The sequence below is a fragment of the Corythoichthys intestinalis genome, chromosome 15 (assembly GCF_030265065.1).
Source record: "Corythoichthys intestinalis isolate RoL2023-P3 chromosome 15, ASM3026506v1, whole genome shotgun sequence".
Taxonomy (NCBI): Eukaryota; Metazoa; Chordata; class Actinopteri; order Syngnathiformes; family Syngnathidae; genus Corythoichthys; species Corythoichthys intestinalis.
The window spans coordinates 30,239,165-30,262,311 of record NC_080409.1 but is presented as its reverse complement, the minus strand read 5'-3'; the positions used below and the strand labels follow the sequence as shown (position 1 = coordinate 30,262,311).

Below are 23,147 nucleotides of genomic sequence, written 5' to 3'. Positions count from 1 at the left end.
ATCCTCACTGGGAACGAATTCGACTTACTGCCGACAATGCGGACCAGACTCTGACACCGGTCGTACAGGGACCGAACAGCCCTTACCAAGGGGCTCGGTACCCCGTACTCCCGGAGCACCCTCCACAGGACTCCCCTAGGCACACGGTCGAACGCCTTCTCCAAATCCACAAAACACATGTAGACTGGTTGGGCGAACTCCCATGCACCCTCGAGGACCCTGCTGAGGGTGTAGAGCTGGTCCACTGTTCCACGGCCGGGACGAAAACCGCACTGCTCCTCCTGAATCCGAGATTCGACTTCCCGACGGACCCTCCTCTCCAGCACCCCTGAATAGACTTTACCGGGGAGGCTGAGGAGTGTGATCCCTCTATAATTGGAACACACCCTCCGGCCCCCCTTTTTTAAACAACTGTTCATATGGCTTAATATACAGCAGTTTATTTTCAAAAAGAGTGCAAGAGTAGAAACTCCTTTTTCTGTGTTGTCTGTGTTTTCTACCATATAAAGGGTTAATTGGTGGCGCGAACACAAAAGCAGACTCGCTAGGGGCGTGGTCAGGTTACGGCACTGGTCACGTGACCCGGAAGAGGCGCTCTTTAATTCCCTTGCAGGAATTGAGCGCAGCTGCTCGTGACGAAGCTGCTGCTGCTGCTGCTGCGCTTCTCTCACCGACCGTCCTCCTACACCGTCCGCTTCCTCCTCCTCAGCGGTGCTTTACTCTGCGTGCTTCTCCATCCAAACACCCCGTTGGAGCCTCACAATGTTCGGTATGACACCGTTCACACGCTCGGCCGCCTACATTACATGTTATGTTCTGCACTGTCATTTCTCGCTGATATTTCTTGAACACCTCGACACAAATAGTTGCAGCTGTAGTAGTTGTCCCATTTCTAGCGGCACTGTCGTTTCACATGTATATCGAGCTAAAAGCTTAAATTCAGCACGGCTGCGTTTATTTTATTTATTTATTTTTTGAGTTTCCGCAGCAGTTATGCGAGTCAGGTTAGCGTCCGCTCGCTGGGAGAGCTCCGGTGAAGATTTTCAAAGTTAAGTTTAAAGTGAGATATATATATATATTTTTTTTTAATTTTGTACTGTACTTTGATTTTTTTTTTTTTTTTTTTTTAATTAAATATTATTACTCTTTTCAAAAGACTAAGCCAACCATAACCAGTCTTATTTTTACTATTATTTCCTGCTAATAATGTCATATCAATGGGCTGGGTATCAAAATATTCTGTGCGTCAAGAAGTTTATACATTTCTTTTACAGCATACTTCTTACCTTGATGAAATAGGCATATTTAGGCCGTGTGCCAGGAATGTGCTGTGACAAACCGTATGTGGCAAGGACATGTCTAAAATCATAGGAGTGCAGTGGACAACTTTCAACCCCCACACTGTCACATGGTACTCTAGGGTGCAATCAAACCAGGGTTAAAGGTGTAATGTAATGTATGTAAGTGACTATAAAATGATAGCAGAGCACATTTTGAACGCACATCATTCAAAAAAGTGAGAGAAAAAGCTTAATAATGAAATTAGATCATTTTATTAGTGTTCCTTTCTCGGCTTCCTTGGCCCCACCCACTAACAGAGCTACAATTTTTTGCAGTCTTGCATGCTGGTATGCTTTACATAAACTTTCTATTCTCTTGCTGCTGAGTGACTATTCTGTCATTCTGTCAACACTATGATGACCATATTTTTATTTCCAAAAAACAGGACACTTGGCCCGGCCTTGAGATACTGGAATTTTACTCGAAGGTCACTCAAAGATGCCTATATAACTTTAATACATTTAAAGTGTGCCCCCGCCGTCTCGATAGAAAAATTCAGTTTTATAAAAAAAAAAAAATATTGCCATATACCGTATTGGCCCGAATATAAGACTGCCCTGGTTATAAGACGACCCCCTCTTTTTCAAGACTCAAGTTTGGGGAAAAAAATAACTTTTGAACACCAAATTAATTTTTATACAGAAAATAATTACAGTACATCCGAAACAAATGATTATAAGAATATATTTGAGAGAAAAAGCATGTTATTTTACCTCATTCAAATCTTAATATCTGAACATTTAGATATGTAAACTAAAGTGCAATCACATTCGTAAATGAATGGTTTCTGGTTTTTGAAATGTAAAAACTGCATTAACCATCAAAGTGAAGTCTAACTGTAACTGTGGTCTAGAAACAAATCTGAATAAGGAAAAACATTGCAATAAAATAATGCAAACTGGTTAAACTTGTGAGTAGCTGAGATCTGTCATGACAGAACATCGCTTCAATGATATCTGGCGCCATCTTGTGTCGTGAATGGGGAGAGTAGCTGAGATTTGTCATGACAAAACATCGCTTCAATGATATCTGGCGCCATCTAGCGTTGTGAATGGGTATAACGTCTAGACCGCGAATATAAGACGACTCCCTCTTTTTCAATCTTAGTTCAATGCAAAAAACACAGTCTTGTATTCGGGCCAATACGGTAGTATAAAACCAAAGGCACAATTTCAAATTCTCAGAGGTTACTCAACACGCTCTATTATTCCTAAAAATAAATAAATAAATAAATAAATAAAATTAAGAAAAACAACAACCTGGAATTAAATAATGATGAAAAATAATAATATAATGCAGACCCATGGAAATGTAATCCAGTCAATACACAGTTACACACACACACACACATACACACAGTAGGCTGTGCCAACTAAACATTTTTATAAATTACTATCACAACAATTGTCATGGACAAATTACTATTCCCACTCATTTGTTATTCTCATTCAATGTTCTACATTGCACGCAAACAATAACCGAAATAAACTGACAAAGGATTCAACCAGCATGTTTCCAAACGCAGCAGTTCAAAACTGCATTTCCCATAATGCTTAGCGCGGCTTACCTCACTGACTGCTTCACTATTAGCGAGCACCGGTAGCTGAGGCAAAATCAAACATTGCTATAAAAGTTTACAATCATCGGCAGCGCAACGATACGACAGCAAACGGGATTTTACAGATCACACCAGCTTTGACAGAAGTCCACAGTTGCCGAAAAGTAAGTTTAGCAAGTGTAAATACCGATAGCCTGTGAGCTCCTGTCGTGACAAAGGTTTGTTTGTGAATGAGAATTGACGCCGTGATAGTCAGTCTGTGACTGTGCACGCATGCACAAATTTGTATCCAAGGTAGAATGAAGGTATGTACCGTATTATTCTGTGCAAAGCATGCGCAAATTTGTTTCCAAAGTAGAATAAAAGTATGTACCGTATTATTCTGTGCAAAGCGTCAGTCAATTTCAACACACGCTAATTGGTCCCGTAGAAAATAATGAAAACCGGACATGTTCATGAATTTATAAAACCCTGCTGGACGGGCCGGACTGGAAGTGAAAAGTGGACATGTCCCGGCAAGGGGATGCTTGGTCACCCTAGTCAGCAGCAGTATAAAAAAAGTTGCAGGCACAATCAATTCTGGTTGTGACGTCACAACCAGAATTGCTGAAAAAATGTGGGCCTCCCCTGATGCATTGTTCTGGATGCAATAACTATGAAATGGTAAAAAAAAAAAAATTCGGCTGGATTTGACTGCCAAATTTATTTTCTACATATGAAACGACATTAGTTCAGTCATTTTCATTTTTTGACATCCTCACCATGTCATAGCACCTTTTAAGAATCACTGTGATAGTGAAGGTTGAGTGTGAAAAAACACAAGTGAGCACCCAGACGTTGAAAGCGATTTTGTGGCTTGTGGAAGCTAAACAGCGGAAGTTCAAAACCTCTGCAGTATCTATTAAACTGATTCTAATTTTGAGGACTTGTTGAGCCATGTTTAGAGCAAATAATTTATCCATATTGATCGTTACCTAATTAAAAGCCGTTAATGTTGAAAGTGGAACTGGCTCTGCTTGCGTCACTACCACTTCAGCTTTCTCTACTCAGGTTTGTATTGTTGCCTAAAAGTGTACTCTTTGCACTAACACCGACCTAATGTGAATGCTGCTCAAACACCATTAGAGGGGCCAGAGGGACAACTATCTCACTTTTTAATTTCTTTTATAAGTTGCTACACACTTCTCTTTGAAAACTTCACATGGAGCTTACCATGAGGTTGTCAAGTTCATTTCCATCTCAAATGCTCAATACCCTTGTGTGAAATCACAACTGAGATGGCGATTATAACTAGAAATAAAGATGAGCGCAAAAAAGCATAAAAGTTAGCCTGCAGCTGAAAGTCTACAACAAGGCGTTATAACTAGGAAAAAAAATGGAAACATTCCAGAACACTTTTAGCAATTTTTGAGACCTCCTCATTCAGGACTGCTTAAATTAACACAAACATTGACTAAATACAGCTATAAATTGCTTGGTGGTGGCCACCAATCTGAATAAACTATTTATATTTAGTGAATAAATAAATGCACTACTGTTTAAGTAAATGAGCAATAACTGCATAAGCCGTAGCATCGTAGTGCTTTCATCCCCGAATTATTTTTTTCATTAAACTCATCTGCTTCCATTTATGGAGCTAGATGTCCGATCCATTTTGATTGAGGGGCGAATCAATCAAAGTGGATTGCATGTCCATCGCTGTCAATGGCACAGAAAGACTTTGTGGCTAGTCCTCCCAGTTAAAATGAATTGGACGTCTATAGCCGTCAATGACATGCAATTATTTAAATACTGTATAAAATCTACTCTACTGTGGAATGTTTTCAACCATTTTTTTTTTTTATTTTAATTTCATTAATTTAGCTTTTATTAACATTAATTTATGAATTCATCACTTGGTATTCAGCTGTTTTTAAAGTGCTTTACAAGTTGAGTTCAGTATTTATAATTAATAGATATTAAGGGTGTAATGGTACATGAATTTGTATTGAACCGTTTCGGTACGTGGTGCTTGGTTCGGAACGGAGGCGTACCGAACGAGTTTCTGACGTAATGTAGCCCTTACTTTTCGAGGCTGTGACTCGATCAGGTTACAGTTTTTTGTGTAGATTATATTTACTCCGTCTTCTCTACTATAATGAGGACCAACACGGTAGGACAGTATAACCCAGAAACGTCAACGGCGCGACAACGTGGCCACCGTGAGAACGCAGTGAAATGCGGGCGTTAAAGTCAGTCAGCCAATGCACACCAGTCGCAGTGCGGCCGCGTGTTAGACGCGTCCCAGAAGCGGCTCAACATGACGCATGCGAAAAGAACGACAGAGTTTTATTATTTGACGCAAGACGCGACCCTCCTGTGTCAATACTACTACCGGTAACTAGGATCGGGCAGACCGGAAGTCACTCGTGTAAAAATACGGTGGATCCGGTCGATTTTCAAACTAATATGCAATCGTAACCCACTTTTTGAGTCCATCAGATCTCTTGAGTGGTAGATCGGGGGGGCACAATTGACTTGTCTTTGTTGATTTACTGCTGTCTTCTCTGCTATAATAATAACCAACACGGCCCCATGTTCAATACAAAACCCTCCTACCACAACAAAACAAGTAGGAACTAATTTTTACATAGGAACTAAAGTTAACATAAAATATACAATATAAATGAATACTACATCACATTTGTAAAATATACAAATACAAATAATAAAATAAATTAAATTGAAATGAACTTAAACACCTGTAATTAAATAATAATATAAAGATCCTGCTTACACAATTTATTAATTTCTGTGTGGCGCTTTTACTTGAGAAAATCCACCAATAAAGCTTTTGAAAACCATTCATAAGAAGAAAAAATTAATTCAATGAGGCATTTCATTTGTAAAATACATGTTAAAATCTTTGTCATTGGGATTGCTTTTCTCTTTAGCACAGGACTTTTTTTCTTTTAGAAAGAAAGCTGACCAATACGCGGGGTCTGAAAGGCAAATTGTGGTTGGATTATCTTTAATAAATACCTGCTACTTTTTTAGCAGAATTCTAGCTTTGTATAGGCTAATGTTCCTATTGTTGAAAGCTCAAAGGTGTGTAATAAACAACTAGCACGTTTATATTTTGCATTTTGTTTTCTAACTGTACCGAAAATGAACCGAACTGTGACCTCAAAACCGAGGTACGTAACGAACAGAGATTTTTGTGTACCCTTACACCCCTAATGTATATGAAAAAATATAATCCAATCATGAAGAATACTATATGGCATATTTTCTGGACTATAAATTGCACTTTTCTCATAGTTTGGCTAGGCCAACTCTGGTGCAAATTGCACCCCCTGCACTTTGATTGCCGCAAGATTATTTTGTTTAGATTGTTTGGTTATCCGAAAAACTTGAATTAATGGAGCCTATTTAGCCTATTCTCTATTTTGCCATTGATACTTCGAAGTATGTTTGTTCTTGGTTTCTGATAAATTAAAAAGTTGCCCCCCCCCCCCCCATGGTAACAGATGCAACTTAATTGTTTGGATGGTGCGACTTGTACTCAGGTGCGACTTGGTCTGAAAAATTTTGTATTTATGTGTTTGTGTGTGTGTATATACACAAAGTGACAAGCAGAAGTATTTTCACCCCTTATGATTTTGCAAGTTCACCCACTTAGAAAAGAGAGGTCTGAAAATTTCATAGATGCATTTCCACCTATAGAGACATAATCTAAAAAATAAAAAAAAATCCGAAACTCGCAGTGTATGATTTTTCAATAATTTATTAGTAATTTAATGGGGTTCATTAGTATTTGTACCCCTGAGAAAATCACTGCAACCGGTCACTTTCTGTAGTTCTTCACCAGGTTTTCACATATGGAAACGGGGATTTTGGCCCATCCCTCCACGCAAATCTTTTCTAGATCTGTCAGGTTTAAGGGCTGTCGTTGAAAAACTGTTTCAGCTCCATCCAAAGATTTTCTATTTGATTGAGGTCTGAAGATTGGCTAGGCCACTCCAAAACCTTGATATGCTTTTTACGCAGCCACTCCTTGGTCAGCTTGGCTGCGTGCTTTGGATCATTGTCATTTTGGAAGATCCAGCCACGATTCATCTTCAAGTCTCTGACTGAGGGAACGACATTGTGGCTCAAAATCTGATGATGGATTTCACCATTCATCCTCTGCTTTATACAGTGCAGTCGTCCTGCCCCTTTGCTGAAAAGCAGCCCCAAAAAATGAGATATTCACTACCATACTTCACAGTAGGGATGGTGTTCTTGTGATTGTACTCATCCTTCTTTTTCCTCCACACACGAGGAGTAAAGTTTGCACCCAAAAGTTCTAATTTGGTCTCATCTGACCACATGACTTTCTCCCATGACTCCTCTGCATCATTCCCTGGCAAACTTCAGACGGGCCTTCACATGTACTGGCTTCAAAAGGGGAACCTTCTGAGCAATGCATGATTTTAAACCATTGCACCATAGTGTTCTACTGACAGTAGCCTTTGAAACTGCATCCAGCTCTCTTCAGGTCATTGACCAGCTCCTGCCAGGTAGTTATTGGCTGATTCCTCACCATTCTTAGGATCATTGAGACCCTACGAGGTGGGTCTTGCATGGAGCCCCAGCCCGAGGGAAAGTTTGTCATGTTTAGCTTTTTCCATTTTCTAACAATTGCTGCAACTGTTGATTTATTCTCACCAACTTGCTTTCCAATTGTCCCAGAGCCTTTTCCAGCTTTTGGGAGCTCAACAATTTTTTTGTCTGCCGTCATTCAAAAACTCTTTGGTCTTGCCATGGTAACAGTTGGTTTATGAATGACTGTTGGGTGTACAGGTGACAATAATGAGATCAAATTGGTGATGGGTGGGTGGTTACTCATGGGGTAAAGGTGGACTTTTTTTAAGGTAGACTGACAACTCTTTGAGTTTCATAATTATGGCTGATTCTCAGGGGTACAAACACTTTACAAATTACAAATAAATTATTGAAAAATCATGCAATGTGAGTTCCGGATTTTCTAGCTTTTTAGATTCTCTATAGGTGGAAATGCATCTATGATTGAAATTGAAGACTTCCACCTATATTCTAAGTGGGTGAACTTGCAAAATCGCAAGGGGTGCAAGTACTTCTGCTTCTCACTGTATGTGTATAATACATATTTATGCTAGTTTTTCTTTTTTTAATGACCAAAAATAGTCGCTTGCCTTATAAAAGGTTAAAAGTCCTAAATGTCAACTGTTGAATAGCTGGCTTCTGTCCCCGAAAGGGTTTATTTGACTTCAATGCTGAATAAAGTGCGTGAAATAAAAACGCCCGTATTTTGTCATTAGGCGAAGCCTTTGTGACGTTGGCCACCAACGACAACTACGCAAAAGGGGCCATGGTCCTGGGCTGCTCGTTACGAGAGCATCGCACCACCAGGAAGCTCGTCGCCCTTATTGGACCTCACGTCACAGAGCCCTGCAGGTAATTGCGCTAAAGCCTTCATTCGTCTCTTTTACATTCGTTAATTGTTTGCGTCATTACGCTCTTCACTTACCACAGGGAGGCATTGCATTCCATCTTTGATGAGGTGCGCTCGGTGGACATCATGGACTCGGGCGACGCCGCCCAGCTGGCACTGATGCAGAGGCCCGACTTGGGCGTGACCCTGACCAAGCTACATTGCTGGACACTAACGCATTACGACAAGTGTGTGTTCATGGATGCCGACACCATGGTGACTAAAGCTGCTTTTTATCCGGAGGCATTTTGAACTCGTGTTTTGCACCTGCCAATGACTTTCTTCGTTTGGGTGTTGTTATTCTCACCATGGAATGTAGGCGCTGTCCAACATTGACGAGCTTTTTGAGCGGGAGGAGCTCTCGGCCGCGCCCGATCCCGGTTGGCCGGACTGCTTCAACTCAGGGGTGTTCGTTTTCCGGCCGTCTGTCGAAACGCACGAGAAGCTGCTAACCTTCTGCGCAGACAACGGAAGTTTTGACGGTGACAACTTTTTCTTTCCCCTATATCCTGAAACTAATTTGTGGGCATGCTGCAAAACAAAGCTCCCCACATGTACCTTGTTTTTCAGACTAAACATCACTCTAAAGCAGAGGTCGGGTACCTATGTTGCGCGAGCCATATCTGGCTCTTTTCATGAGTGCAACTGGCTCTCAGTCATCCCGTTATTTTAAATCTGGAACCAGCTGGCTCGTTTGACATGAACGAGCTGTGATGAGCTGATGGTCCATTCACACATTTTTCTTAGACCTTCAAACTTAAGTCGCAATAATATATTTCAATTTCGTGCCCATTGGTGGTCCTCCCGTTGCGGATTGCACGGAAATGGTCGTTAGTACAGAGCTCGTCTCGCTCCTTAAGTCTCCGCTCAGCCAGCAGCGGGGTTGGCCCCGTCCAATGTAATGCCGAGCGATTTGGAGTATATAAAAATGCGCGGGGGAAAATTAAACCACAAAAGTAAACTGCGTGGTACCTCAAGTTTGAGGTGTGCAATCAATTTGACTCCCGCATGATGCGTTCAAATGCGCTCACGGAAAAAAAAGTGATCACAAAGCCGACTCGGACAAGCTGGCAACAGAATATGTAAATATACATGAAGAATATAGACACACATAGACTGTATGGCTCTCGTGGAATCATATTTTAAAATATGTTGGGTGTTTTGGCTCTGTCAAAAAGGTTCTCGACCCTTGGTCTAGAGTATAGTTTGCGTAGACCCAAATTGTTTCTTATTAAAGAAAAACCCATAAAGTTGCATCACAGTAAAAGTCATATTTTTAAATGGAAATTAATTTTATTAAACCCACGTCCCAAGTACAAATATGCAATAATGTGGGTGAAAATTTTTAATTTAACGTGTTGCTTTTGAGTCTCATTAACCCCACGATTCCAAGTAACAGCTTGCTTTATTGAACGGAGCAAACGGGCATGTCGTTACTGAACACACACCTCTCACTGACTGCTCTTACAAATAATAAAATAAGTATCATGCCTCCTAGCATGCATTGTGGAGCTCAGGATCTAAATGAATATGTTCTGTGCAAATTATTTCTCTAGAAGTGGCATGTTCTAGTGTTTTTCTATGGCGCTCCATTATGAAAAGTGCTAGTCCCATAGACTAGAGCCTCACAGAGCACATGGCCTTGACCTCGCTACTGGGGCCCACCCAGCAAATCTGAGCAGGAGAGGCCCCTGAGCCATGTAAAGTTCACACTTTTAACCTGTGTGTTTCCTCCACTCAAACAAGAGTAAATGAATGATGGCAATACCAATACTTTTTTGTCTTTCAAACGTGGGAATTTACCATCCAGTTCCAGACCCCCTGAGAAAATGACTTATTGGAGAGACATATTTTGTTTTAGTACTTTTTTTGGAAATAGAATTTATTTGACTTATTTCAGGGACTTTTTTTTTTGGTAGCTAATTAAAAATAATTAGCCAACTATGTTTTTTATCTACATAGTTTTGGCTGGTCCTGCAACTTATACTCAAGTAGAACTTGTTTTTTCATTCGGGCAGCAGACAGCCTTTTTTTTTGTTTTTTTTTTGGGAATACTTTTACGTATGCTGGCTCTTGGTTTCTGTTAAAATAAAAAATTGCCCCCCTAAAATGTACTCTACTTAACTTCCCCCCAACCCCCCACCCCACTCTTCATTGAGCATTCTTTGGCTGTTGGGACTTAAGCCCCTTTCACACATACCTAGACACCGTAAAAATCCTAGGATTTAAATGGGTAGCCCGTATGTGTGAAAGCAATTTCCCGGGTCGACTGACACGGAGATGATGCGAACATTTACAGAGTCGCGTTTTAGTATTATGTCCGGGACTTTCCCGGGAAACGGTATGTGTGGAAGCAGGCATTAAATTCCCGGGTCACAGCGCAATGGCTGATGATGTAAATATCATGGCGGTCGGATCGTCATTTCCTCTTTCTTCGCAGTAAGACGAAAAGTGGTAAACAAACATCGCAATTATAAACATGCCAAACTGGAAATAGCTAAATTAAACTGAAAACATCACAGAATTATATTGCTACCAGATCTTAGAGCCGAGGAAGAGTCTTTGGAAATGTGTGGTTTATTTTGTTGCCGATGCCGAGCAAAAATGACGTAATGTCCAGGTTATAAAATTGCGCCAGCTGTCCTCCCCACACCGAGCGCAGAGTCGTCACAATGGACAAGTCTGTGAAAGTGTGTAACCCGCATTATTCCTGGGTTATCGCTCTTCCTCACACGGGAATTTACTAGGATACAAGTCTGAAAGGGGCTTTAGTTTGAAAACAACAGTAATTTACCCCCCAAAAAACCTGGTGTTCACATTCATAGACATCACATTTTGGGTCGTGTTGGCCACAATATCAACATTTGCTAGATATATCATTTTCATTATTAGGCATTATTGTTACATTATTTTTCTTTGAATAATAAAAATTATGTATGCTATAATGACCCCCCACCACCACACACACACACACACACACCAAGAAAAACAATGTCACATTGGGGATCTTTTGGACTTTTCATAACACTGACACAAACTACTGAGAGGAGCTGAGACAGGCTTTATTCTGAGTGACTTTCCAGTCAGTGCGAATCGTCCGAGCAAGGTAATGACCAAATATAGTCTCAATTGTTGTGTGCCAGGCTAAAAAAAAAAGTCTCGACCCCCTTCTGAAAAGGACTAATATGATTTTTTTTTGTGTGTCCTCAGGTGGCGATCAGGGCATACTCAACAGTTTTTTCAACACGTGGGCAACAGCAGACATATCCAAGCACCTCCCTTTTGTCTACAACCTCAGTAGCATCGCCATCTACTCTTATCTGCCTGCTTTCAAACAGTACGTACACACAGTTCTTCCTATAGTGAACCATTGTTAGAAAGCATATCTAAGGTCAGTTCAAAGGTGGTCTCTTGCAAGAACACAACCTGCCTTCGTCAACTTTAACCCTTTGTAAGTGATTATTTTGAAAAATATTTATAATTTACAACTGGGTCACGAAAATATTTGGTATACAAGTGTGGCATGCGTGACCCAAAATGTTTTGTCCACTTATGTGGGGGCCAGGTCTCAAATATGATTAAAAAAAAAAACTTTTTATGAATTGATAAATTATAAGTTATTAAAAACAATGAGAATACTCTAGAAAGGGATGGGGGGGGACATTGGTAACCAATTTCATAGTATTTTAGTGCTGCAATGTTTAATCGATTTATACGAGTAAATCGATTAGAAAAAATTCGAATTAAATTTTGCTACTTCGAGTATGTTCAATTAAAGTGGCGTTGTAATGGTTTGTTTTGAAAGTGTGGACACACTGCCGTCTAGTGGTAACAGTGAATAGGACATAACTCATTTCACATGGCTGAATCCAGCTGCTCCCTGTTAAGACCAACATAAGCTGTTTTTTTATTTATTTAATTTTATTTAAAAAATTTTTTTTTATGCATTCGTAATTTAGGTTATAAGGTATATTTAGCCGTTTCTTTTTTTGTGGGACGGTGTCTAAACCATTCGTCAAGAGCATTGTTAACAAAAATAGCATTTAAGCTAGTGGACTTGTGCGATGTAAGTTGTACTTAGATCGTCATTATTTTTTTCCATCCCGTTTGGGGCTCAGGTGTAGTGCTGCAACGATTAATCGATTAACTGGAGTATTAGATTAGAATAAAATATTCGAATTAAATTTTGTTGCTTCGAGTATTTGTTAAAGTGGCATTGTAATTGTTTATTTTGAAAGTGTTTGCATTTAGTTTTATTGATTAGGGTGGATGCACTGCCCTTTGGTCTGCCTCATTTCACATGGCTGAATCCAACTGCTCCCTGTTAAGACCAATGTAAGTTTTTGTTTTTGCTAATGTTTTTTTAATTCATTCGTAATTCAGTTTATAAATATATTTAGCCGTTTTTTGTGGGAATATATGTCCCAACCATTTGTTAAGAGCATTGTTAAAAAAAAAAAAAAAAAGTTAGCATTTTATAGCATTTAAGCTAGCAGACGTTTGCTATGTAAGTTAGCCAATCGTTTTTTTGTTGCTGTTGTTGTTGTACATAGATCCTCATTCATTATTTTTTTTACCATTTGAGGCTCAGCTCAGGTATTTTAATTTTTCATGTTCCTTATCAGATTACTCGATCATTCGAACTAACTAGTTCATCGATTAATCGACTACTAAAATAATCGATAGCTGCAGCCTAATAGTATTTACAACATTGTCTACCATTGACAATGATGGATTTATTGAAACATTGAGAATTGGATCGTTTATTTGCCCACCCCCCCATCAATGGCAGCTAATGAGTTAATAGTACTTAAAGATAATAAATTTTAAAATGCCGATCTTTTTAACCAGATTCCAATCCTGTTTAACAAATGAAAGAGAAAGCATTTCAAGATGAGCCTTGCAACTTTTAATTTTTAAAAATGCGGCTCTAGGAGAAAAAAGGTTTGGAGACCCTTGCTATAAAGTATTTAAAATTAATAATAAACATGTTTGCACAGCTACGGCCGTGACGCAAAGGTGGTCCACTTCCTGGGTAAGACCAAACCTTGGTGCTACAGCTACGACGCCCAGAGCGGTGAGGTGGTCAACCGTCCGCAGGATCCCGAGTCGGGACGGCTGCACCCAGATTATTTGCAGACCTGGTGGCGGATGTACGCCACGTCGGTGATGCCGTTGCTGCAACGGGCCTATGGTGACCAGCCCTTCAACAGTGGCGTCTTGGAAGCGAGCTGTCAAGTGAGTTGATCTTTAGTCTGTTGTTTCATGCCGCTGACTGTGGTAGACACCCATTAAAACACTCAGAATGATCAAAAACATCAATAACTTTCTTAGTGTTCTAACTAAAGGTGCACCGATCGGTTGCTAGCTGTGGGCCAACCGATCAGGGCCATTTAGTCAATTTTGGGGATAGGTCGATTTACTAAAAATATAACTGGGATTGTCCACGGATTGCATTGAGTCAATTAGCCGGCTAGCATTTGGTTGTGTACATTTATGGTCATTACTATGAGCATATAAGTGTACTTGTTGGTTATTTCTATACTTATACGACCCTGACATAATATTTAAGATTGTAATATTTAACCTATTTGCTACGTTAAGTTGTGGAATTTGTATTTGCGTTCCATTTAGTCATTGTGTGGTTGCCTGGGATAAAAGAAAAGGTCTGACGAATTTATAAGTATAGGCAAAATGAACTCAATACAACTATTGTGTGGTTAATGTTTTGCTTCCATTAGATGGCCTCAGTACTTTCATGTGTGAGGTAATTCAGTTGGATAACAGTTTAGTGAATGCTCACATTCAGTCTGTTTGAAAAGTAAAACAGACATGATGGTTATTTTCTCTAGAAAATTTAAACCATATTTCTTTAAACCTTGTAAATTTAATAAAACTTTTTGTTAAAGATGTTTTTTTTTTTGTTCAGAACTAGTGCATGTGCAGTTAGTCTTGGTTCACAGGTAATATTACAATAACACAAGATTAACTTGATTAAAGGTGCATGTGGTTTATGGAGGAAAAAAAAGGGCAGGTCAGGCTTTTAATCGATGAGCAGCTACAAAATTGTGATCGGTGCGCCCGTAGTTCTAGCAAATAATGTTTATTTCCTAAATAAATTCACATCAGCCTAAAATGGCTGCCTCAAGTCAACATTGCTAGCTTAGTCTTTCCAGACATGGCTTCTTAGGACATTTTTGTGAGTCTACTAACGATACACATGACGACCACATTTTGGGTTGCCAAGCGAAGTAACTAGTTTTGGCGACTGAATTTACAGGACAGTTGGGCACCGATTTAAGTTCGCTCCAGCCTGTTATATTGCCAGCTTTCCAAGTTAACATGTATGTCACTTCTAGAGCCGTCAATGGCAGGAATGAGTTTAACAAAAAAGGCTAACACTTTATTTCAATGCTAATGACGTTGTCATAACACTGTCGTAATCATGGCATGACACCTGTCACATTTGAAACATCAACTTTGTCAAAAGTGACATATTAATGACATCTGTCATAATAAGCATTCATTCATGTGTGTATTGACATAATTGTGATTGTCATAAGCATTCAACTAAACGCATAGGTGTCAATATTTTGTTTTGTTTTGTTTTGGGGTTTTTTGGGGGGGGGGGGTGTCAAACCTCGTAAACTGCTGAAATGCAAAGAAAACTGTTTTAGCTCAGTTATTTCTATAACACATACAAAAACTGATTTTCATTCAAAATTGTATTTTTTCAATGATTTTCAAAATAAAAGTTTACAAAAACAGCTATAACCCCAACTTCCAGCTTGTTTTCCCTCATTTCCTTGCATTCTAAATGCCAGATCTCATAGTTTAACTACTTAAGAACATAGGATGTATATTAAAATTGAAGTTAATGTAAGCATTTACTTTTTTTTTCTTTTTTTAATTTTTTTTTCTAAATTTTAAAAAAGATATACATTCAGAAAAATAAGTACAAATGACTTATATTATGCAGAGTGAAATGGAATATATTTTGATCGAGCATTGACTTTTTTAAATCATAAGGAAATGAGTAAGTAGCCTAACATAAATAAACAAATTTAAGTCCAAAGTGCACATTGACAGCTAAGATGTTCTGAACCTCCCCATCAGAGCAAATAAAACTAAATATGATAAATAAGCCTCCTCAAGTCTTTCGTTGCTCTTAAGTTTTGTTCCATTTTATGTTGCATTATCCCTTTTTTGTCGCATAAATTCAACTTTTTTTTCTTTGCTGTTCCAGAAAACACGCACATTTGAACCAATCAGAGCTAACTATGAATCGGATAACTGCAGCAGCTGGGGAAATCTCCATGCCATTCGTTGAATAAGTAAATAATAAATACTGGTGGAAACGGATTACGCTACACAAGCACTTTATTATGCTTGTTGTTAACACTTGTGTATGTAAATCTGATGTTGGTAGATTGTTTTCTTCTTGGAGATGAAATGCATGTATGGCAGTTTAGCATTATTATTTTTTTTTACATAGCGTTTTGACAGTTTTTTCGGAATCAAAGCACTGTGTAACAGAACAGCAGTCCGGCCCTGAATCTTATACCGGAACTGTGTTCTGGCCCTGAATCTTATACCGGAACTGCGTTCCTGACCGTTCTGGCCCACTTTCACCCCTGGTCAAAAGTTGTCCTTTTCATTGGTTGGAAAGAAAACCTGCACCCAATTGGCCCTTTATGGTGTCAGTTTGACACCAGTGAACTAAAGTGTAACCAAAAAAGTGGAAAAATACTGTAGTATGTGTTTTTACAATGGGCGCTTAAAAAAATGAAGGCTCCATTTTTGGAGGTGGAGAGAATCGGTTTGTGGAAACGCCAATTTTAAAAACCGTTATTTTTTAAAATTAAGATGTCAAAAAAAAATTCAATAAATTGAAGAAATTAAAATTACTGCTGCTTGTGTGTATTTTGCTCCTGGAATTGATTTTGTACTGGAAAATCTCATGACTTCACACAGCTTAACTCTTTGGCTGCCAATTACGGCTCGATCGCTTCCAGCCCCTCCTGTTGAATTGTCCTATTGCCGTCAATGTGTTTTCAATATCAATTTCACTCTTTCATGTACTACCACAAGACTTACTCTGTGACCTGGGCTGACGGTGAATGAGTTTAGCTAATAACTTTTGACTGGATGTCCACTAGAGCTGAAACGAATACTCGAGCAACTCGAGTTTAAAAACTGATCCGAGTAATTTTATTCACCTCGAGGAATCGTTTAATTTTGTCAGCTCTAAGCATCACGTTCTGCCCGGACTACTTTTAATGCGGGACAACGCGCTGACGTCACGTGCGTAGAGGAAGAAGCAATAAAAAAAATACCTTACTGCAGCCGACAGCCGTTACAAAATTTGCCGACGTTGCTAAAAACTACGCCCGCATGTTGCTACGGTGGTAGCAGCCTAGCAGGTAGCATCTGATGCGTGTCATAGATATCACATGTACGTAGAACTAGATGCGAAATACCGACTCGGCGGCGTTAATAAAACAGCCGCCATCTTAAAGCAGTACACTTCTCGGCGCTCATAAATAAGATTAACGTTCCTTTTACTCGCTCACGTAACGTTATCCCTGCGGAGGTTTAGGTTTCCATTCATTTTGACCACTGTCGATGCGTGGCTAACTCTTACATACAGGCTTTATTTAATCTGTGAAAACAGCGCTGTAGAGTGATTAGGGTGTAAAATAAAAAACATAATAATGCTAACTGTCAATTTTAGCTCAGTAGTCATTGCTGGATAAAACACCAAGTAGCACTGGTGCCTAATGTGCTCCAATATAGCACAGCATTTATTTTGAACACTGCAAAAACTCAAACTCCTATCAGGACTTACAGTTTAGACTAATTTAAAACTTAACTAGAACTTATAGCCTGACACAAGTGGAAATTCAATTGAAACACGTAGGAAAAACACCTAACTTTTAAGCCATGTGTGTTATCAAGCGTAATGACATTTTTAGGTAAGAAATATATATATATTTTTTATAAGATGTAACCGTTTTTGAAATGAAAGCAGTGAATTAGTCTTTTTTTTAGTCACATTTGAGATGCAATTGTTGGCTGTTTTCAACAATGTACATCGAAAATAGACATTGACTGAAAATGGTTCAATATTACATGAAATGTTTTGTTTTCTCATCTATATATATAATTGCTCTTTACCTAAAAAAAATATATATATTTTATCCGATTACTCGATTACTAAAATATTCAATAGCTGCAGCCCTAGTGTCCACTGAAGTGATCACTGTCCTTGAAAGCGGTAAAATCCCAATCTTGACAGCATTTGCGATTGAGCCAGACGTATTTTGCCAAGCAGCAAGTGTACAAACGGAGCAAAATGTGTTCAATTTGCAAGCCTTTCATCACGTCCCCATAAAAAGTTTCATCACTCTTATCTATTGCGAAATGTTCAGTTGTACTTTGACTGTGCTGATGAAACACCAACTTGTATTGTAGTGGGCGTATAGAAGTACCATATATATATATATATATATATATATATATATATATATTTTTCCCTCCATAGTTCGGCCAGCGATGCGACTTGCATGTTAAGTTCTTAAAGGAACGACCCGACTAAAATGACATTTTGATTCTATATTGTGGCACTAATGAGACCGTGAAGCACAATTGTTACATTCACTTCCACAAATAATGGCTAGTCATTAACTCAAATGTCTTGCAGTCAGAAAGCAGCATCACATAACTTAATTTAGGTCATTTTATTATTTTCATCTTTCTCTTACTGCAGGAAAAGCTCCAGCAAGACAAGCCCGGGGATCAGATGCCATCCTCCCCAACAATCGCCCCACCGACCGGCACCGCCCCCTCCCCTCGGCGGGTCTCGTCAGAAGAGCGAAAGCAGCGCTGGGAGGCGGGCCAGATGGACTACTTGGGCGACGATTCCTTTGCCAACATTGAGCGCAAGCTGGACTCCTTTCTCAAGTAGCATGTAAGGCTGTGACGGACAAAGAGGGGGCTGTAATGAATTGAACCTTGACCTACCAGTATGTATGCGAGATGGTGTGAGAGTGCATTTCCTAAAATAAAAAGGCAAACATTTTGGGACATCACTTTAGCCACGGTGCGCTTGATTTTAGTCAATATTAACACTAAACATGGAAACAGAATGGAGTCTTTCATACAGTGGGAACCGGGGGAGGGAGGGAGGAAGGGCTACATTTTTTTGTTTGGGTTGCCTAGTAACTGTTCAAGTGAGGGGGGAAAAGTTCAGGACTAATGAGGGGCACGGTGGCTAACACGTTCATTGCTAACTTTGGCGGCGCTAGGCGTCCAATCCTTTTTGACCGGAAGGAGCAAAAGTACGAACGACCTCCCCTCAAGCGCTGTCAATGGTGAATAAGTTTGTCCATGTGTGAATGGTCGTCAAAAGCACGTCCCCTTCTTTCACTTTCAGCTGCCTTATTACCGTCGTCACTGTTTTACCCTACTGGCCGACTCCATTGTGGGACGTTGCCCTCGCCAGCCTATAATAGCAAGCAGAAAAAGTCCAAACTTGTCATTGCACAAACCCCTTGAGGCTAATAAAAGATGAGCAACTTAAAAACTTGTTGGGAATTTGGTTTTTATTTGCCAGATGAACAGGATGGAAAAGATCTAACAGTAAAGAAAATTGGAATGTGACTGAACTGAAAGCAGTGAATCAACTCAAATTTGAAAGGGAGTTGTTCACATTCTACAATTCCATAAGAGCCTTGATGTCGTTGATTCGAGACGTCTTGTGGTCAGAGCCCAACGCTGCATCCACCAGGTCTTGCTTCTGCTTCTGGATCTTCACCATGTTCTCCTCTACAGAGTCCTTCACGATGAACTGCAACATGAAAAATATAAGGTCTTTTGAATAAGAGTGCGCCATTTTCCTGAAATAAAATGCATCTTTAATATTTTTAATCAATTTTATTGTAAAATATTAAACACGCAGTTTTCTTGAATCATGAGCCAACACAAGCGGTCAGACATTAAACAAATTTTTATTGGCTCTTGTGTCACTCCTGGGTGAAGTCAAATAAATAGTATTCTTTCAGATTTTATATTTAAAAAAAAAAAAATCACAGCATGTTATTTGTGCTTTGAATGTGACCAGGGCTTTTTTTTTTTTTCAACACACATGTAGCAGCCACACACACAGTGCAACATCTGAACTCCTGTGCAAAATCAGTAATACCAGTCACAACGACCCATCAATAAAAAATATTCAAGTAAATATTAAAGAAAACAACAAAATATTGTAGTGCAGCATCTTTATCGCAATATCAATCCATTCCCTGGATTGATATTTGAATGTAAAGTCGCTCCCTCTACAGTAGAGCCTAGATCTTGAGCCCGACCCGAAATTTCGGGCCCAAAATGTCAATCATTTACGTTCGGGTCGGACTTCTCTCTCGCTAACTTTAAAAAAAAAAAAAAAGTATATATTTGTATACTAAAACGATGTATGGATGTTAAACTAAGGAATACTTGTTATAAAATAAATTGGATAAAACAGTGCTTTTGTAATCACAAACATGAGCCAGTGCATTGTTTGCGCACATGAACGCCGTGGCCCCGCCCTCCTTTTAATCTTCCCCACCCGCTCTTGGCGCTCTCCGCGAGTCTGCAACGACGCATCCTGGTATTTCCTTTTTGAATTTCGATATAGAGCCGCTAGAGGTGAAAAGCAAACTAAAGACTGTGGGATTGAAAAGGTAAGAATCCACGAGTGGTGTGTGAATCTGAATCTGGAAAGGATTTAAATTGCTACATAAAACTGTCGGCCTTGCCGAATGCAACAAATGTGGCGCTTTGCTCTCGTACGAGAACAGAAAGACTGGCACATTGACGCTGAGCAGGCATTTTAAAAACTGTACTGGCCTAAAAGATATTAGTCAAACGTCATTATTATCATTTGTTTCGAGGGCTGCACCTCTTTGTGCTAAGCAGGACATCGTGGAGTTTGTTAAAACGTCAATTATTTTGTTTCAGTGCTCCTTAAGGCAGGTTGTTCTTTTGTGTTTTGATGCGAGTCATTAAAATGTTATTTAAAAGTATTTTAGTTTATTTTTGAATATGCTGCTGTTCCTCTCCTTGTCAGAGAGGCGCGTATAGTGAGCACAATATCCCACACAGAAATATATTTAACAAACCTTTCCAGCGTTATTTCGTTGTGTAAATGCATTTATAATGATCATAAAAATATGTAGACTATTTAAACATTAAGAAATCGAAGAAATGACGCATGAACTATCCACCTGATAGAACGGACACACAAACACTTGGTAACTTCAGTTTTAGGATTTTTTTTAGCGACGCCAGTGGACAAAAGCTGTAGATTTTTGCCTTTAGACACCCACAGTTGTAAAATGGTCGCCTGCAGATGGATTAAAAACCCTTAAATACCTGCAACATGAAGCAATTATCAGAATCCCAAAATTTGAAAAAAGGTCCTAATAAAACTTTTTTGAAATTTGTAAAAAGAAAAGTCCAAATGAATATGTAATAAGCGCTCTAATATCTATAACCCTTGCTAAATCCTGTTTTTTCTCATGGAACCTGCAGATACATGTGTTGACTTGCATCCATCTTTTTTTTTTTTCCCCCCCAAAAGAAATGTCAAAATTCTGAATTAGTCTCAAAATCATGAAATTTTAGGTGTATCAAATGTGATACATTTGGCAATAAAGGGTTAAACATTTCTGTTGCTATCAGCTGGGTGAGGGATTAAAAGTATTAAGGCAATGAATCCAGTTGTGGCTAAACAATAGCATATGACTGTTAGCAACCGTGTGGCTAACCAACCGGCACCCGAATTCCTCAGCGCTGACGAGTGAAAGCCGGGCCAATGTTTATTCTGGTAGCTGCGGTGATGATGCATTCACACATTTTTCTTGAACTTTCAAACGTATTTCACACTAATATGCTCAAGTGCCCATTGATGGTCCTCCCATCGCGGATTACAGGGAGATGAGCGTTATTATTACAGAGCTAATCTTGCAAGTTAAGTCTCCGATCAGCCAGCAGCGGGGCACAATTCTGCTTGCCTGGCACAGCCAGGCTGTTCATATATTTTTTTCAAACAGTCTGGTACCCTGCAATCAGATTTGTTTATTTGCATGACGTGTTAACAAGCAACGTCACTCTTGCGCGTCGGAAGTCATCTCTACAACAACACATATGGCGAACGGGAGAGCGGAGAATATATTCCCATCCGCGATAAATTCGGTTTTAAATTACCACAAACTAGGGCTGTCAAAGGTTTACATTTTTTAATCGAGTTAATCGCAGTTTAAAAATTAATTAATCTTAATTCAAGACTTCTCTAAAATATACCATATTTTTCAGTAAATTGTTGGAATGGAACGATAAGACAAGACGGACATAAACATTCAACATACTGTACATAAGTACTATATTATAACAATGTAAGATGGCATTAAAATTATTTCTGTTCAAGGGATCCACGGATAGAAAGACTTGTAGTCCTTAAGATAAATGTGAGAACAAGTTATTGTAATTTTATATTGAAAACCCTCTGAATGTTTTCGTTATAATCCCCGTTTTCACTGTACTCCACAACGTACGAGACCTCTGATAGTTTGTACATTGTGACTAAATATTGCCATCTAGTGTATTTGTTGAGCTAAACAAAATGAATAGTTAGACCAAAGTCTGAGTAAGTTATATATTTATTTTGCATAGCTATTTCGATTGGGAATGCCAGTTCTCTTCGCATTGAGCGCTTTTCTTTTTATGAACATTATTTAAGAGATACGAATATTATTTTTGTTGTGCTTTCACTAAATGATACTGTATCGACTTAACTGTTCCGCCCAAATGCATGATGGGAAGTTGAGCAACCATGACTGTCAGTGGTGGCTGCAAATGTTATTTAGTGATACTGTAGTGACTTAACTGTTCCGCTCAAATGCATGATGGGAAGTTGAGCAACCATGACGGTCAGTGGTGGCTGCAAATGTTATACAGTATGTTCTGCGTTGTGTTCAATTAAGCGTGTTAAGAAAAAGATTGGATTATTATTGTTGTGCTTTCACTAAATGATACCGTAGTGACTGAACTGTACCGCCCAAATGCATGATGGGAAGTTGAGCAACAATGGCTGTCAGTGGTGGTTGCAAATCGTATACAGTATGTCCCGCGTTGTATTCAAGGTAGCGTGTTAAAAAAAGATCGCTTACTGTCATTCTTCCCCTCGTCATTCACCACAATCCTTGTATTTGTTGAGAAAGAGTTGCGAAAGTTTAAGCCTATAAAAGCCCCGGTCCAATGAACGCCTGTGTCCGCTTGCATTTCTCTGCCTTTTCGCTCTCAATGTGCTAAAATGGCGTCATTGAAACTAGCGTCATTGAAACTATTTGAGGCAACGCATGAACAGGTCATTCCGTGCATGCGTTAATTGTATCAAATACTTTAACGTGATTAATTAAGAAAAAAAAAAAAAAAATTAACCACCCGTTAACGCGATAAATTTGACAGCCCTACCAAAGACACATCGAGTTGCTAAAACCAACAGTCTGTCTCGCGCTAGCCATTTGAATAATTTTCCGTTCTCTGCTCTCCTCGTATGTTTATTTCCTTGCGCTAGAGTTTTTTGTCGCTTTACCAACGTCATGTCTGCCCATGGCTGATTGGTCCACTCCGCTGTGTGTTTGCTGTAGCTTGCTCTGCCTTGGAAATTATATTCGCTGAACAGTCGGCAGACTTTGTCTGGAGTCCCAGGCG

The 23,147-nt window shown here is 39.3% G+C and overlaps 2 protein-coding genes across 8 annotated transcripts in view; one reads left to right on the top strand and one right to left on the bottom strand.

Annotated features, from left to right (window-relative positions):
* Nucleotides 1-586: 586 nt before the first annotated feature.
* On the top strand, nt 587-18,986 carry LOC130930983 (glycogenin-1-like). 2 transcript variants are annotated; one of them, XM_057859387.1, is made up of 8 exons: nt 587-769; nt 8,221-8,356; nt 8,435-8,609; nt 8,713-8,875; nt 11,604-11,730; nt 13,394-13,631; nt 18,163-18,363; nt 18,829-18,974. In XM_057859387.1, exons 1-7 carry the CDS (start codon nt 763-765, stop codon nt 18,358-18,360), a joined length of 1,044 nt encoding a protein of 347 aa, XP_057715370.1. In that variant the 5' UTR covers nt 587-762; the 3' UTR covers nt 18,361-18,363; nt 18,829-18,974. The 2 variants fall into 2 exon arrangements, with proteins under 2 accessions (XP_057715370.1, XP_057715369.1); XM_057859386.1 differs by having other exon boundaries at nt 588-769; nt 18,163-18,986.
* Nucleotides 18,980-23,147, bottom strand: part of hltf (helicase-like transcription factor) — a 32,770-nt gene continuing 28,602 nt past the window's right edge. For all 6 annotated transcript variants that reach the window (XM_057859380.1, XM_057859381.1, XM_057859378.1 and 3 more), the window contains one exon: nt 18,980-19,242. In XM_057859380.1, the coding sequence (XP_057715363.1) occupies nt 19,108-19,242 (135 nt within the window). In that variant the 3' untranslated portion in view covers nt 18,980-19,107. The remainder of the gene's footprint in view (nt 19,243-23,147) is intronic.

Bases quoted from the DNA above. Each gene is read 5' to 3' on its own strand.
- LOC130930983 (XM_057859386.1), top strand. The intron at 8,876-11,603 runs GTGACAACTTTT...GTGTGTCCTCAG, and splicing joins AGACAACGGAAGTTTTGACG to GTGGCGATCAGGGCATACTC. The intron at 11,731-13,393 runs GTACGTACACAC...ATGTTTGCACAG, and splicing joins TATCTGCCTGCTTTCAAACA to CTACGGCCGTGACGCAAAGG.